Source organism: Cavia porcellus, unplaced genomic scaffold (genome assembly GCF_034190915.1).
Source record: "Cavia porcellus strain 051 isolate PalLab524CR breed Dunkin Hartley unplaced genomic scaffold, mCavPor4.1 scaffold_6, whole genome shotgun sequence".
NCBI lineage: Eukaryota > Metazoa > Chordata > Mammalia > Rodentia > Caviidae > Cavia > Cavia porcellus.
Genome location: NW_026947489.1, coordinates 58,205,770 through 58,223,176, shown reverse-complemented (window position 1 = coordinate 58,223,176; position 17,407 = coordinate 58,205,770). Strand labels below are relative to the sequence as shown.

Below are 17,407 nucleotides of genomic sequence, written 5' to 3'. Positions count from 1 at the left end.
TCAATGGAAGGAAACACACAATGCAGAGTAAAACAATTAGAACAGATCTCAGAACAATATTTCTGCTCATTCTCTGTAATGTTTTATATAATGAGTAAGACCAATTAAGAGTAAGTAGAACCCATAACTCAACTGAGTTTTATTTTTCAATAATATGTCAAACCCTAGATTAAAAGGAGGGCACCTTAATCAGTTTCTTCTGCTATGAAAGGTGGTAACAATCACAGTATTCACATATTTCTCAAGGACACTAAACTACAAAGTCGGCTTCCTGTCCCAAACTACAGCTCCTTCTATGCTACTTGCAGCTGGAGGCCTGGTTAGGGACGCACCCTCCTCACAGGTACAAGGGATCAGCCATGTCCCCCTTCTCTCCTCAGGCCAGGGGAAAAAATCCTGCTTAGCCCACACCAGGCCAAGCAAGCTATTCCTCCCTCAAGGGACCAGGGTGGGCTAAGCAGGTGGGGTAAAGCTGCTAGGAAAGGGTTTCAAGCCTCTCACAAGCCAGTGTACACGGGAAACCTCTGCTACATGTGAGCAGAAACAGTGATAGAGAAAATCAGGCAACTATCCTGGGGCCCAAAGGGAACCTAGACAAGCTGTCAATTAAAAGGGGTTCTACCTTCCAGAGCTGACACCAGGAGCCCCAGAATGCCTAACCTGGCCTCCCTGTTCTTTTAGTTCAGTACATTTTTACTGAGCTTTCTGTTGCTTGCAAAAAAAGCAGGTGATTCATGCAAACCCCTTTAGAAGAAACTAAGAAACTCCCCAGGAAAGAGTACTTACTGTAAGCTTAAAATCTAAGCAATTTGGAATTTACAGAGTTATATTCTTAGTTCCAGTCACTCACCATTAAAAAATAATGGTCCTCAGGCTCAGCTCGAAGGTATTTAAAAACTACTTGTTCCATGAACCTTTCCATAAGATCCCAGTCTTCAATAATTCCATGTCGTATCGGCCACTGAGGGAAAAAACACAAACATGTCCGGCTCTGGTTTACAACAGCGAGAATAACAGCTTAACAGCACAGACGCAGAGGAACCCATGCTCCTCAGGAATACAGGCGCCCTATCAGACGTTACGTGCATGACTGCCAAGAAGCGCCAGCAGGTGCGTTAGCCAGTGAGGCTGCACCCCAGAGCACAGCCCACTGTGCAACCTCTACACCCTCTACACTGGACAGGAACCACCTGTCGGGGGGCACGGAGGCCGCTCATCTGCCACTCCAGTTATCTGGTGCAGGCGTTGGTCTCTTCTGTGTAAGAACTCCCCAATTAACAGTGAAGGTGCTGCTTCTCAGTCAACCTGCAGTTTTCCAGCTCTGACAGGATCATGAGTCAACTTTCAATTTCCAGAGGAGATCTTGCATCCACATGTGACAGTAGTATTCCCTGATTCAGTTCTGCAATCCAGGGCTTTGTTAATTCACTTGGGTCTCCACTCACAAATGCACCCATTCAGCCACCCCTGTTCATCCAAGAAGGTAAAACCACATTCCACAGCTCATAATTTAGACAAAATTTCTAGACAACTTGGGGTTTTTTTTTGTTTTTTTGTTTTTGTTTTTGTTTTATTTTTTGGTCTTTTTGAGACAGTCTCGGTATGTAGTTCAGGCTGGCCTCAAACTCACAGTAATCCTGTGGCCTCAGCCTCCTAAGCACTGCGATTACAGGTGTGCGCCACCAAGCCCAGCCTGCTGCTCTGTCCTTGCCTCTACATGTAAACAAGCACGCCACTGGAAGAATTTACCTTTGTAGCATAGGTAGGTTTGTCGATGGCTTCATCTCCTATGAAAAAGTCAAGATCATCAACTCCCCTCAACACTCTCCTTTGGGCTTGGTCAACTACCTTTGCTGACTCTCTGATGGCAATACCTTAAAAATAAAACATCGAACAATTTTTAAAAGGCACAAAGATTTCTATCACTATCTGAATCATCAAGAAGGGTTCATATAATCACCACATATGCACAAGGAAGTTTCCAATGTTAAGAATTTTATCTGGAATCCCAACTTCTCACAGAAAAGACACTGCTGAGAAACACATGAAATAATTCAGAAACATCAAAGGTTTAGTTTAATGGCATAAGTGCCTGCCAGAAAGCACAAGGTGGTGAGTTCCATCCCAGGTATCAAAAAGCAAATAATTCAGAAACTAGTTACTACTTGTCTTGGTTCTTTTACTTTACTCTTGTTGCTGGGACAAAACACCCAACACCCAAAAATGAGAGGAAAGGTTTGTTTGCTCATTCTGTGGAGATTTCAATCCATAATCAGCTGGCTCCAAAGCAGAGTCACATAGCACTGCGGCAGCATTTCAGGGCAGCAGTCAGAGCAAAGGGGGAAAACAAGCCTCTTTTTGTCCCTTATATACACTGGCCACCCCCACACCCCAGGGTCCGTGAAACACTCCCAAAATCTCCCTGCCCTCCTCCTGTACAGGCTGAGGATGTTTACAAAGTAAGGATCCTGGCTCCCTGCTGAGTCTCTCAGTTAAACTTCCTTCTCAAGTTAACACAATGTATGAATCACAACACTATTTCCAGTATTATTTTCAAAGAACACAAAAAAAAAACTGATCTAACCAGTTTTTTTGGTTCTCTTGTTTGTTGCAGTTTGAGAGCCTTTGCACTGGGCCACAAACTGGCCTTTTTTTATTTTGTGGCCATGTCTTGTTAAATCACTAAATTGCCCAGGTTAAGTTTGAATTTGCAATCCTCTTGTCAGCCTTTTAGTGTTTTGAGATTACAGGCACGCACCACATCTGGCAACTAGTCTGTTACTAATGTTGAGAGAACTATATTACTAAATTTGTTTCATCTGAAAAATGTCTCAGAGCTGGAGATTTAGCTCAGCGGCATAAGCGCCTGCCTTGCAAGCAGGCAGTCATGAGTTCGATCCCCGGTACCGATAAAAAGGAAGAAGACCAAAAAAAAAAAGTCTCAAAAAAAAGTCTCAAGACAGTAAGTGAAACACCTCTGGATTATACACTAGTTCAAAATTTTTTCAAGAGAATGCAGGTGGGGTCAAAATTCTGTACAATACAAAAGAGGTCAGAAACTGAAAAGTGCATGTACATTCTTAAGTCATTTTAATAAAATTCTGTACCAGGTAACTTCAAAACACATAACTCTGTTACAAGGAGAAAATACCAAACAGCTGTGACTCTCCACTGAAAGGAAAACCTAAAACTGTTAACTAATAACCTGCTACAAGAAGAAAACTCGAGTAATCAATCAGCTGCAGCTGGGTGTGGCAGCACACTCTGCAATCCCAGCACCCTTGAGTCAACTACGGAAAAGAAATCCACCTTACACCACTCCAATCACCTGCCCTCCAGGAGCATCCCCTCCAAAAGAAATGCTCTCCAAGTGCATCAGCTATAGAATCCTCTCAAAGCCAACAACTGATCCCACTGTTGGTTTACTCCAACGTAAGTAAACACAAACAAATATTTCTAAAACTAAATTATCTCAAATCTCCAATTTTACAAACGAACAATGAAGCTGGCACTGACTGTCTTCTCCTCAGAAAGGCAGGTGGAAGCAACAAGATGAAAAGAAAAGGCTCTAGGGTGGAAATGGCTCTGTGAGCTCCTTCCTCTCTCACACACTGCCATTCAAGTCCTGAAGCCCTTCAGTTACCAGAGGTGCAGAAAGCTTACCGAATGGGGGAAGTGGGAGCCCAGAGTCTAAAGGCAGGAGTATGAGGGTGCGTGGCGGCAAGTCCGGTGCGCCCACGTAGGGCACTCTGGAGAAACAATACCCAACTCAGGAAACTGGCCCTGCAATTCTAAGGACACACAGACACCACAAAGGGCTCACAAGAAAGAGGAGACAAGAAAATCATGACTAAAAAACTGTACTTTCAGAAGGTCAGTGTACGTTCAAGGCCAGCCTGAGCTACATGAGAACTGTATTGAGGTCTACTGTAGATCCTGCCTCAAAAATTGAAACAAAAGAATAATAATAATAAATAAATAAACAAACTCAGGGGGGAAAAAAACCACAGGAAAAAATAGACTGCAACTTCTGCAACCAATCAAGTCACGTGAGGTGATTCTGTATTCCCCTGATTAACTCAGGCTCCTTCCTTCCAGATCCATCACACCCAAACTTCCTCGGGATATTCGAGGTCCAGAAAGGGGCTTAGCTTAGAAAGTAAAGAACAGGGACCTAATCTTAAGGTAAAGGAACAGCCTGAGAGAATGTAAGGAATGTTTAAATTATTCCTCTTAGAAAGAAAGGAGAGAGACGGACAGGGCTCATAACTGTAAAATGGTCCGGTACCCTTCTGGGGAGTGGGGTCACCTTTTCCATAGGTCTGGGTCTCTCTCAGTCAAAGCCAATCAATCTCTCTCTCTTTTCTTCTCTTTCTCTTCCCCATATCCCACCTGCCCCACATTTCATGCCCTTTACTGAGAAGTGTCTGGAAATCCTTTTTTCATGGTGATGGGACTTAGACAACTTGCAACTTATTCTGTAGGGGGAGTGGCTTTAGATACCTTGTTTCCATTCTGGAAACTCCTGGGATCCTGTCTAGCACAGAGACATCTGATGCATGAGTTAAGTGTCCCAAAGGACCACTGAACAAGATCACCTACAGTAGACCTCAAATACAACATGCCGGTGTGAGGGACAGATTTCATCCTCTGGGCAAACCAGATTTAATTATATGTAAGTTTAGAGTTAAACTGACAACTCAGAAAAGACTACCAGCAGCCAGGCATGGTGACACATGGTGCTGTAATCCTAGCACCAGAGAGGCTGAGGCAGTAAGGAAGATCACCATCAGCCGAGGCCAGCCTGGGCTACATAAGCAAGTTCAAGGCCAGCCTGCACTATACAGTGACCGTGAGAGCCTGGCTCCAAAACAAAACAAAACCATTTCCAAGGGACAAAAGAAAAAAAGATTCTACAGTATGACAATGTTCAAGTATGCTACGAACTTGAGGGTAATGTACTTAGTCAAAATAAAATCACTACCTTAAAAAAATAATAAACTCAGCAAGAAAACTACGCCACTAAAAATTTAAATACTAAAATAAATCTACCTCTCTGCACAAAAAGCTAATCGAACTACCATGACCTTAAATTTTAATATCTGTTTAAATAGCCCTCAACAATTAAAAAAAGATACTTCTTTTAATTAGTATATAGAAATACAAAAAAATACACACACACACACACATATATATATATATATATATATATATATATATATACACATAGATACATATATATTCCAAGCAAGACAGTAAAGATATATAGCTTGGTCTGGGGAGGGAATTCAGTGGTTAAGAATCTGCAGAAGACTTTGAGGTTGGTTTTTTTTTGTTTGTTTGTTTGTTTGTTTTGTCTTTTTCCTTTTTATCGGTACCAGTGATCGAACCAACTCACGACTGCCTACTTGCAAGGCAGGCGCTTATGCCGCTGAGCTAAATCCCCAGCCGCAAGGCTCTGAGTTTTCATCCTCAGTCATGGGAGGCGGAAAAAAAAAGATAAGACGTACTCAAAGCACTCAAAGTGTAAGGCTACAGAAACCAGGATGAGGCCCACACGGTCCTTAGGAACACAATGGAAACCGTGTCCAGGAAACATATCAGTATCTCTCAGAGAAGGACCTATGTCACTCTACTGCTAGCAGGCCACAGAACGCTGACTCCCACCACACCCCATATTAACACCAGTCTGTCTGTCTCAGCTCCACATCCCCAAATGCCAAGGGAAAGACCTGCACTGGCAGTTATGAAAACGAGGAGGGTATCAGGGATACAGCTCTGAGATACAGCACCTGCCTGGTGAAAGCAAGGTCCTGGGTTTGATTCCTGGTGCCAAGGGGAAAAAAAATAGAAAGAAAAAAAAAAAAGAGAGTTCATAAAGCACCACAAAAAGATATAAAAATGTAACAGAAAAATGAGCAAAGATATGAACAGGCCAAGAAGGGTACTCAACCTTACCACTAATCAGACAAATAAAAATACTAAAAATCATCTTTCAGGGGCTGGGGATTTAGCTCAGCGGCATAAGCGCCTGCCTTGCAAGCAGGCAGTCGTGAGTTCGATCCCTGGTACCGATAAAAACGAAAAAGACCAAACAAAAAAAAAGATGAAGTGCAACAATATCAGCTGCTTTCAAGGGGGAGGTAGAAGCAGGACTCTCACATGCAGCTGATGAGTGTAGATAAGAACAAGCATTTAAGAACAACCTGACAATACCTAAGGATGAAAGAGGGGTACATATCCTCTGATGGATCAATTTCATACTTGATGATTCCCTGTTAAAGAGAAATGGCACATGCACACAAAAAGAAATTCATCACCAACATTTTGTACAACAGAAAAACTAGAAAATGCCCTTTACATTCATCCTAGAATTTTCCCCTAGAGCTGCATATATCCACACTGATAAATCTTTCCCCCCCCCTTTTTTTTTTAACTTTTATCAGTACCGGGGATCAAACTCTCGACTTCGCACTTGTAAGGCAGGTGCTTATGCTGCTGAGCTAAATCCCCAGCTCCCGCACTGATAAATCTTAAGGCAGAAGTTAGTACACAGTCATTTGAGAAATGCTTAAGCCCATGAAACACTGTACTGTACCTTTGTACATATAATTTAAAGATTAAAAATGGACCAAAAACCTACTACAAAGTATCCTTCGGAGAAGTGAGCTGGGGGAGGGGATAAGGAAGGGAGTGCTGGGGCTCCACCTGTAGGGCACAACGCATAGTTGGGTCACCTAGTGACAAGGACGGTTCTGAGGAAACGCACCACTACATGTCACAGTAGCATGAACACTAAGGGGCTCACAGAGACTAAAGCAGCTGCGCCAGCCTCAGGTGACATGACCACACAGGGCTGCTGACACAAACAGTCCACACAGCACACAACCGTGTTTACAGACTCTCATCTGAAGATAACACACTACCAACATTTCATCCCAGGAGTGGGGCCACAGAACCTTGTAGTCTTTGCTTTTTTTTTTTTGGCCAACACTGAAATTTTAAGGGTCTGTTTAATAAAAATCAAGTACACATCAGGGTTGATGCTTTCTCTACAGCCTAGCCCTCTGCCCTGGGCATCAGGCCATCCACTCCACTGCCCACTGGGCCTTCAAAACCTACACTCTACAGTACCCACTGTCTACAGTGCTTTCTCTCCTGGCCCCTTCCTGTTACTCCTCCATCCTCTTCCTCCTCTGCCTTCAGACAGTCAATGATTTCTAATGGTCTCCAACAACTTAAAAAGAAAAAAAAACAAAATAGGAAAAGCCTTCTTCTTCAAACAACTAGCAAATGCCACACTGCTCAAACCAATTAGACACACTAGGGTCAGGAGCAGTCCAGGTCTAGGGCTCAGGCCCCAGAGGGAGGCCCTCAAAAACAGCCTGAAATCCTACTGTGAAAACCAAAAGCACAACTCTTTAGGAAAAATACCCCAAGTCCATCACACAGCCTTTCTCCACCCCGCCAACCATGCTGCCCGTCCACGGGCAGCTGTGACCTCCAACATCTACCACCAGGCTCCTGCTGTACTTTCTACTGTCCCACCCCTGTCACAGTCAGGCCCAGCACAACCCACACTCATGCACAAAGGCTTTTTCCTCCACTTCCACCTGCCACGTCCCTGCTGGGACTGAACAAATGCTCCAGACAAATGCTCTACCCCTGAGTTACACCCCCAGTCCAGCTTTTCTTTTTTGATACCACATTAGTTCTAAGTTCCGGAATTCATCTTGTAACACCTCTGCAAAGAGAAAAATGGTTCCACTCCCCGGAACCAAGAGCAGCAGCAAGTCAATCATCCAAGGTAATCAAAGCCCTCACTTCTACCAAAATAGCTTCTAACCTTGCACTCCTGGAATCCCTCTATGTCTTTTAAGCACTGCAGCAACTGTGACTATTCTCTTACTCCCACCTCTGACATTTTTATTGTCTTCCAGCTTCTGCCACTAAGGTTCTGACAGCCCTGTCTATGAGCTTACCTGTCTTCTGACAGTGAATGAAACCCTGCTACTAACTGTCTTCAATTTTCCTGTTATATGATGACAGGTTAAACGGTGCAGCCGACTGAATGCTACTGACAGTTTAAATGGCAGCACATTAAAGAAAAAGGCATAAGGTCAGTCTTTCTCAGCTGATGCACTTAACAAGGTTAAAATCTCTTTTTCTGCTCTGAAAAGTTAGAAAGTCCAATTTGTCAACTCAGCATGGAATGATCAAGTTCTGAACATTCACGTTAATAAATTCACAAAAGACCAATTCATCCTACAAAACCTCAATTGTGGACAGAACCATATTCCCTGGAAGGCTCACCTGCTGACACCCAAAGTCCCAGCATGACTATCTGGAGACAGGACTTTCAGACAGGTGACCAAGGTGAAATGCGGTCATAAGGGTACGGGGCCCTAACCCTAGACGTGGTGGCCTTAGAAGATGTGCTACAGAGCACCTCTCCCTGCTACATTCTCACACAAGGAGAAGACCAAAGGAGATCCTCCGAGCAAGCCTAGAAACCAATCAGGACAGCCCCTGGGCTGGAACTCCTGATCTCCACAAACAGTTCTGGATACAACAAATTATGATGTTTAAGTCACTCACCCTGTGCTGTTTTGTTATGGCAGCACAAGCAGACAAACACTCCAATGTATAAATTTAAAACGAGGACAAACAGACTATCAAAGCCTATCATCCAGAATAACCCCTCAGTGGCATTCAAGTATTTGACAGAAAAATTAAAATCAGTCAGTTATCCAGCAAGCAAGGAACTGGAACAAGGCAATGCAAGCGTTCCCCCAGGAACCTGGATCCCCTCACCATGACTGCAACACTCACATTCTCGTGAGCAGGAGCTAACCACACCACTTCTGTCGTGGTCACAGAGCCTGTGTCACAGCACCACTTGCTGTTCTAGCCACTGCCAGCTTTACTCTGTTTTTTGGTACCAGGAATCAAACTGAGGGCCTTGTGCTTGCCAGGCAGGCACTGTACCATTGAGCAGTATCCCCAGCTCTCAGCTCTACTGTCAATGGAGATATCCTACTTACTTTCAGGCAAAGTATTCCCAAACGATAACCCAGGATCAGATGCTTGCAGAGAATCACACACACACACACACCTTCCCTGACCCTGAAGACTCCTACGGAAAACAGTGTGGGCCTAGGGTGAACGCATGCCAAAATGTGAGGTCCTTCTTTATCACTTTCTAAACTTCTCAACAAAACAAAAGCAGTCAACAAATCTCTCACTGCTACCAAAGTTTTTAAGAACTCTTTCAATATAGCAAATAGAGCAGTACAGTAGATACTCAGTCCAGGAACCTGTTAAGCCATCAGAACTATACTCACTTAGAATTACAAATGGGGCCTTAAAGAAACCAATACCATTTTTTGGGCAGTTCAGGCATTTCTGATCCAATGAAAACCCCTGCCAGCCAATGCTAGCATGAGACTCCAATAACAGTGACAAAGAACCGATCAGAAGGAATCTAAGGATGAGCGTATCAGGGGCTTCCAGGTTATGACTACAGAACCACTTTCTGATAGTCAGGAACTGGGTGTCAAAACACATAACCCTTCCCAAGTACTTGGACAATCTTTTGAAAGAAGATAGTGAGTCAATTAGTGTACCTTGAGAAATGGAATTGAAATCCTTGGAAATGAGAATGCTGAAAAACAGAAGCCTTTAAAAATCAGAGAGTAGAGCTTTACTTACATGAAGGGATAATGAACTGTGGCTCAGTGTTGCCTGCGTAGCCAAGCTTGGTATACCTAAAAGCACAAAGTCATCAACACATGTTTAGATCACAGTGCTGCCGTGAGGTTCCGTTCATGTCTTTATCAATCATCTCTCCAAGTCCTAAAACATACTCTCTCGAAATTCAAAAGTAAACTTGTGATCACTGAAAATCAAACACTAATTTCAAAGTAGTTTATGAAATTTAAACTAGAACAATAGCAATACATATATAGTAACACATCAATTATATTTGTGTATCTCTAACCATTTTAAAAGTGGTTTTGGAGACCACCCACATGGGACCCCTTCTGTTCCTCTTAGAAGCTCTCTTTCTCTCAACCAATGTCAGGCCTGACCTGAGAGACCCCATGCTTCCCCATGGAAACAATGGGAAGCAATAGCTTGCTTAACTCTGGTAAAGGACAATGAAAATTCTGTTCCTGTTTTTGTATTCTTTTAATCTTTACAAAACCCTAAGAAAGCAGATACTATTTCTATGTTGAAAATGACAAAACTAAGTCACTGAAAAGTTAATTAAGCTGCCCAACCTGCTACTGAACTACAGAAAAAGAAGACACAGCTAAATATACAGACTAACTCCAGCACTGGCTCTGTGGGAAGTACACTAATTTCCCAAACTTCCTGAACTTTGGGGGAATGGTTATATAATTTTCTTTAAATGTCATGGCATATGTCTAGAAATGGCTCCTGCCATCTCCTCAGACTCATCTGACAGAAGCATCTCTTTATCATCTCATTTCAGAAGAAGCCCACTTTCTGTCAAGATATTCTGCATGATAGATTCCAAAAGTCTTTACTAAAATAAATGCCAACATGCTACTATCTGTTCCAGAAGCATTTGCTAATCTCTTAAATTGAGGGGAGGGGTGTGTGCGGCACTATTCCAACCATCTGCTGAAATGAGAAGTAGAGAGGCAGTAAGCAAACTGAAAAGACTCTCAAGCTCTTCCGTTCACATTGGGGCTGCTCTAATGAATAGTAAGTTTGTACAACTACCCCATTACACTGGAATAATGCTTACAACGAAAAGAAATTTTCCAGCAGTGTCAAGGTAACTTTAACAACTGATCCTCCATCACAGTCTTTCAAGATGTTTGACACTGATTTTTTTTCTTTTTGTTTGTTTTTTGTCTTTTGTTTTTTAGTTTTTGAGACAGGGTACTGCTATGTAGTTCAGGGTAACCCTGAACTCACTACATAACCCACGCCGATCTTGGACTCACGCAATCCTGCCTTGGCCTCTCGAGTGCTGGGATAACAGGCATGCCCGCCCAGTGATACTAAATTTTTTGACATGGTGATATTTCTAATCCTAATAAGTTACTTTATGATCTGTGAATGTACTTTGTCATCTGCCGTGTATTTTTATATACATAGTAAATAAACAGGGACAAAAAGCTCAAGTGGGCACCTAGGCGCACACCCTCCCTAACCTCCAGCCTCTGCACTCAGGGTCCAGGGCAGGCCCAGGCTGAGACTGCAGACTTACTGGACCAACCCCATCTGAGTTTCTCCAGTCCATGAAGGGCACTGCTGGGGACAGAACCCATGACCAGTACACCCACAAGTCACCCACCTGAGGGCTCAATGCCACAGGGAAGAAGCTCCTAACAGAGGGAGGACACTGGTCTCCAGAAGGGAGACAGCACAGCATGGACTTCTACAGAGACTGGACTTCAGAGCTTACAATATGGAAGTATGCTCCAGACAGTAAATACAACAAAACCAAATTACTGACTCAGGACTGCAGAAGCATAGATTCCAAGAAGCAGGCCAAAAAGCCACCAGAATCATCAAATCCATTCCCCAACTGTAAACTATGTAAGTGAGACTTTGTTCATTGTGCAGAGCTGGGAACGAACCCCAGGCCCTTCACAATGAGCTAGCATCACCACTCATTTTTAATTTGTTCAGTTTGGGGTTTTTTGTTTAATTTTTTTCAATAATACACACTTATCATACATATTGGTCATATTCAGCACAGAGAATTTGTGCCGGTACATAATATATCTTAATTCTTTTCACCTCACCCCCTCTCCTACCGTCAACCCTTCTTCTTGTCCTCATTCTGAGGTTACTGTAATAATAGAAAACAAAGACATGAATAAATAGAAATAACTAGGGTTGGGGCCAGTTATTTAGCTCAGTGGCACAAGTGGCTGCCAGGCAAGTACAAGGTGGTGAGTTCAGTCCACCGTAATAAAAAAAAAGAAAGAAAAAACTGGGAGTATAGCTCAATGGAGTGCTCCTGGGTATGATCTCCAGTAATGAAGAAAAAAGAAAAATAAATCCACCTATTATGAACACGACTTCCAATTGAGTTTTTCAGTTGTCTGGTCTCCATTAAGATCATTTGGGTAGGTGATCAGAAAGAACCAGCCAGCCCAGTGCAAGGCTCCTGAGAGGGAGTGCTTGGAGAAGCACCTGGCTTAGTGAGCCCTCCCCTTCCCCATGGTTCCAATGGTCAAATGGGTACCACAGTCCTGACTTACATCCCAGGCCACCACCATGGCATCTCTATAGAGTAGGAGCTCCCCAACCTCATGTCCACACCCTAACAAAATCACCACCATTCACTACATTTACCAAAAAAACGCATCCAATGGTGAAGCTTAAAACTGATCAGAAGCTTAGGAAAAAAAAGACTCAAATGTATCAATTCTATCTTACTCCTAGACTAATGTGAATTTAGGTATTCCATGAAAGATACTTTCCCATTCAATGTGTGTAGTTCAGTAGGTATAGCCAGAAAAAGGTCTAAGGAAAACTATTAATGAAAAGAACCCAAGTTCTAAACAGAAACCTCTAATCCTTACAATGATGGGTGTAGGGGTCTCTCAAACCAAACGATAATGAAACGCAGCAGCAGCCTTACTAAAGCCAGAAGTAACCCAAGGAAACCTTCTAGCACGACCGTCGTTTAACACTGTTCTGGAATTTAACATTGTCTGTGTATTACAAATCACAAAAAAATTAAAAGGAATATTGTGGAACATGAGTCAAAATATATTTATAAATGATCACTGTACACCTAAAATACAATAGAAAATTACGTTAAAAACTAAAAACAACATGGAATTCAGTAAGATGACTAACTACTACATGAACAGACAAAAATCAGCAACTAGGAGGCCTACATGGTGATGCATGCTTCTAATCCCAGCACTTTTGGAGACTAAGGCAGGAAAATCACAAATTCAAGTCCTGCCTGGGCAACTTAGGAGATCCTGACTCAAATAAAAAACTTAAAAATGTCTAGGATTGTAGATCGATGAAAAGATCTTGGATTCGGGCCAGGGGTTTAACTCAGAGGCATAAGCAACTGCCTGGCAAGCATGAGGTCGTGAGTTCTATCCCCGGTACCAAAAGAGAAAAAAGATCTTGGGTTCACTCTCCAGTACCAGGGAATTTTAAAAAATCCACAAGTAAGAATATATACTGGGTGAAAAGATCCCATATAGGATGGCAATAACTATGGAACAACACTGCCTTTGCACATGAACTACAGGGCCAGAGATACAGCACAGTGGCACTGAACAAGGTTTTGAGTTCAATTCCCAGTATCAAAAAAAACAAAAAAAGGAATAAACTATATAGGCTGGACATGGTGGCACACACCTGTAATCCCACCACTCAGAAGGGTTAGACAGGAGGGTGTTCATGAGTTTGAAGCCAGCCTGGGCTACACAGTGAGTCCAAGGCCAGCCTGAACTACACAGCAAGAGCCTGGCTCCAAACAACCAAAAAATAAATAAATAAATGGTATGATGTGTGTAAAGAACTCTCCACATACAGACAGACAAAGAAACTGAGACATACCTTAGGCTTGGTTAAGAGTCAATTTCTTAGGGGCTGGGGATTTAGCTCAGTGGCATAAGCGCCTGCCTTGCAAGCAGGCAGTCATTAGTTCGATCCCTGGTACCGGTAAAAATGAAAAGGCCAAAAAAAAAAAAAAAAAAGAGTCAATTTCTTTAAGAGAAGACTGAATATCATCACTAGGTCTGTGGTTCGCGAAGTCTGTGAGGGTGGCGGTAAACGGCTCCAGATTCACTCGGCAGGAAATTTCACGCTACTTATTGCTATGGCTGTGCTAGACTCCCCTCAAGCCTGGCCCCTCAAGCCATCACAGGTGGGGCTTTTTCAGAGGTGACTGATCCAGAGTGTGTGACACTGGGATTGACTCCTGGTGCAGAGTGGGGTTTACTGGGCACTAGAATGAAGGGTGTACTGCTACCTACCCTGAGTAGCCTGGGTAAGATATGAGGGACAGAAAGACACTGTTAAGAGTCCCTCATTTGCTTTCTTATATCCTGGATGCCCATGAACTGGTTCCCCTCTGTCTGCACGTTGCTCTGCCTTTGAGTCAACTACGGACTAAAACCCTACAAACTATGAACCAAATAAACCTTTCCTGCTTCATCTTTTGCATGTGCGGTGTTTTATCTCTGCAACAAGAAAAGCAACTAAAACACCTATTCATACTGCAAATGCACATATCCTGTCATCCAAACAGCACATTTCCAGAAATTCAACCCCACAGAAGCATTTTACATGTATGTAGAGACATGCACAAAAAACATTCACTGAACTGCTGAAACAACAAAATGAAAACCAAGAAACATTCAAAATAAGGAATATGTCTACTCAATGAAGTGCTACATAACTGTTGGAAAGAAAGCTCAATTACTGGCATAAATGGCTGCATGGCTGTGGTTTAATAGCAGTAGATAAGCATGAGGAAGCTGGGGCTGGAGATTTAGCTCAGCAGCATAAGCACCTGCCTTGTAAGTAGGCAGTTGTGAGTTCAATCCCCGGTACCGATAAAATGGAAAAAGATTAAAAAAAAAAAAAAAAGCATGAGGAAGCTGCTTTGTGGGGCTGAAGCTCTGGATCCATAACCCAGCACCAGCTCCGTGACTGAAGACAAGTAAACCAGTCTCTCCGTGGCACATACTCTTCACTTGCACAGTGTGCACAGCAACTTCTGCCTGCTGTGAAAATCTTAGTATTTTTGGGAAATTATTTCCTAAATCAAAACTCAAAGCAGGTCCTCTTGACTTACTAACTTACTTACTAGTGAACATAATGTGATGTACACTAGTGATCTCCATTTCTTCCAGGAACTATCCCTGGATAATGCCTCAAGTTTTAGTGTCTTCTTGCCAATCTGTGTGAACAATTCACACACTAAAGATAATACCGCTTGCTCCTGTGCAGTATATCACTAATTTTTCTCAGTATGTCATTGACTTTAACTCATACACCACCTGTCACCTAACGATGGGGATATATTTTAAGAAATGCAACGTTTGATTTTGCCACTACTTATACAAACTCTAACTATGACAGCTGTGACCTCCCAGATGTACTTATATGTGCAACTGTCACACATGCAGTTCACTGAAGGGCCTTGTACATGCATGACTGCACATTTAGCGAAATGTTACAATCTAAGTGATCAAACCGATCAAGTATTTTCCTAAGCAATTTTATTAAGTTTCTACTTTGTTTTTCTGGGCTTTTTGTTTGTGTCTCCTTTGAAAGTCCTTTTATGCCAAGCAAGGCAGCGCCTGTAATCCCAGCACCTGGCAACTGTGGCAGGAAGATGGCCGAGAGTTCCACGACAGCCTCAGCTACATATGCAAGTTCAAGGCTAGCCTGCACTACAGGGTAAGATTCTGTCTCAAAAACACAAAAAGAAATGCTTTAAAAAGAAAGTCCTTCTATCTACTACAATTTCATACTATTTTTCTGCTGGTTTTATGTATTATCTTTCACCCAAAAAGCTAATCAAATTTTCACAAACCCACGCATGTAATAAAAGTCTTCTAAGACAGCAAGAAGGAGGCACCATCCGCAGTCACCGACCTGCGTCAGATTGCCAGGCACACCATCATCCAACACTATCTCTCCCATGCACCAGGGCCCTGAGACTCTCACTTGTATGCACACCCAGATGGACAGAAGAACCCAGGAAACAAAACGGGCTGCTGCCTGAGACCGCAGCACTAGTTACTGCTCTGCCCTTTACACAACACATTCTCACCACTCAAGAGTCGAAGCAATACAAGAAAGCACCCAGATAAGCATAGTGATGCACTTCTAATCCCAGTTACTCCAGAGGCTGAGGCAGGAGGCTCACACATCCTAACTCAGCTTGAGCAATTTACTTTGAGACAAAGTCTCAAAGTAAAAGTTTTTCTTTTTCAAAATGCAAGTTTGTTAAAAAGGCTTGGGGTTTTGGTTCGGTGGTAGAGTACCTCTTTAATCTCCAGTACCACCACCAAGGAAAAAGGCATCCATAGCAGTCTCATTCCTGCTGCTGTGCCCACCCACCACCCCTGCACCACCTCCCTCCCCTCCAGCACATCTTCCCACTGCAGTTCATACAGCCTCACTCGCCCAGCACTGCAAACCATCCTAGTACAAAGACTCACTCTCACTAACTGCCTTTCCCAACAACATGGAGACTCTTTCATTCTGCAGAGTCAGAAGAATTCATCTACCCTCAGTTCAACATATTTATATATATATATCTGAAATTCCTCCCACAACCATGTGTCTTGAGCAGAAGGTGACAATGTAAGCTTGATTAATTTATGTTTAAAAGTAGAAAAGTTTCATCTTAAGCAGTTTTGCATTGCATGACTTTATATAGTGTTCTCAAATTATATCCTGCAGGAAGGATTCTCTTGACTGAGACACTTTTTTTTTTTGTACCAGGGATCAAACTCACAACTGTGCGCTTGCAAGGCAGGCGCTTATGCCACTGAGCTAAATACCCAGTCCCAACTGAGACACTTTTGAGGTCCCATCTCAAACTCTAAACTTCAATGGCAACAGCGCAACGCCCACCTCAGACTGTCACAGAAACTTCTTCGCACACCTAAATAATATAGTTAAAATAACACTTGATCCCCACATTGTAAATTAACATACAGTCACTTTCTTAAATGTTCCTGTTACACAGAAAACTGTAGTTTGTTTTCTTATAGATGAGTTTGATATATTCAAATGTATTTTCTAAATGTAATCTATATTCCAGTCTATTTAAATTTTACACTATCTAATACACTTGTCTATGTCTTCAAAATGCTTCTACCCCACTATGCATGGTATCACATGCCTATAATCTCAGTACTCAAGAGGCTGAGGCAGAAGGGTCACCCTGAGTTCAAGGCCAAGACAGCGGGGCTCTGCCTCAAAAACCAAAAAGATAAATAAATGCCACCACCTCCATTAGCAAATGTAAGGGCATGAAGTTCTGCCTCTTGGTGGAGTCTGAGCATTTTAAGATGAACCCTGATCCCACATTTGAACAGTCAACACTGTTTAAATGACTGTTACTCACCCACCCCCAGCAAGCACTGGGGACCAAACCCAAGGCTTCACGCATGCTAACCAACCTCCTCTACTCCAAGCTACATCCCAGCACCTTAAATGAGCTCTTCTTAGTGGAATGGTCTTCTTCCTCCCCACATGTGAAGTCCAGAGGTATACAAAGTCACTGTCAAGTGTAACAGCCTTCTCAAAGCCTCCGCTGCAAACTGTGAAAGGTAAAGCAACTGGCACTGCCCTCTCACTGCCTCCACCACCAGGCCCAGTCATACTCTTAACTCCCCTTGTTAACCACTTTGGGAATTTTCTCTAT

General features: G+C 42.8%; 1 protein-coding gene across 9 annotated transcripts in view; it reads right to left on the bottom strand.

Moving 5' to 3' along the window:
- Actr3b (actin related protein 3B) overlaps window positions 1-17,407 on the bottom strand; it is a 59,448-nt gene that overhangs the window by 31,613 nt on the left and 10,428 nt on the right. For 4 of the 9 annotated variants that reach the window (XM_063250808.1, XM_063250811.1, XM_063250809.1 and 1 more), the window contains exons 2-4: window positions 9,712-9,767; window positions 1,750-1,874; window positions 851-961 (exon numbers count right to left, since the gene is read on the bottom strand). In XM_063250808.1, coding sequence (XP_063106878.1) covers window positions 851-961; window positions 1,750-1,874; window positions 9,712-9,767 — 292 coding nt within the window. Of the gene's footprint in view, window positions 1-850; window positions 962-1,190; window positions 1,695-1,749; window positions 1,875-9,711; window positions 9,768-17,407 lie in introns of those variants that run through there. The other 5 variants (XM_063250814.1, XM_063250815.1, XM_063250817.1 and 2 more) reach the window with 4 other exon arrangements.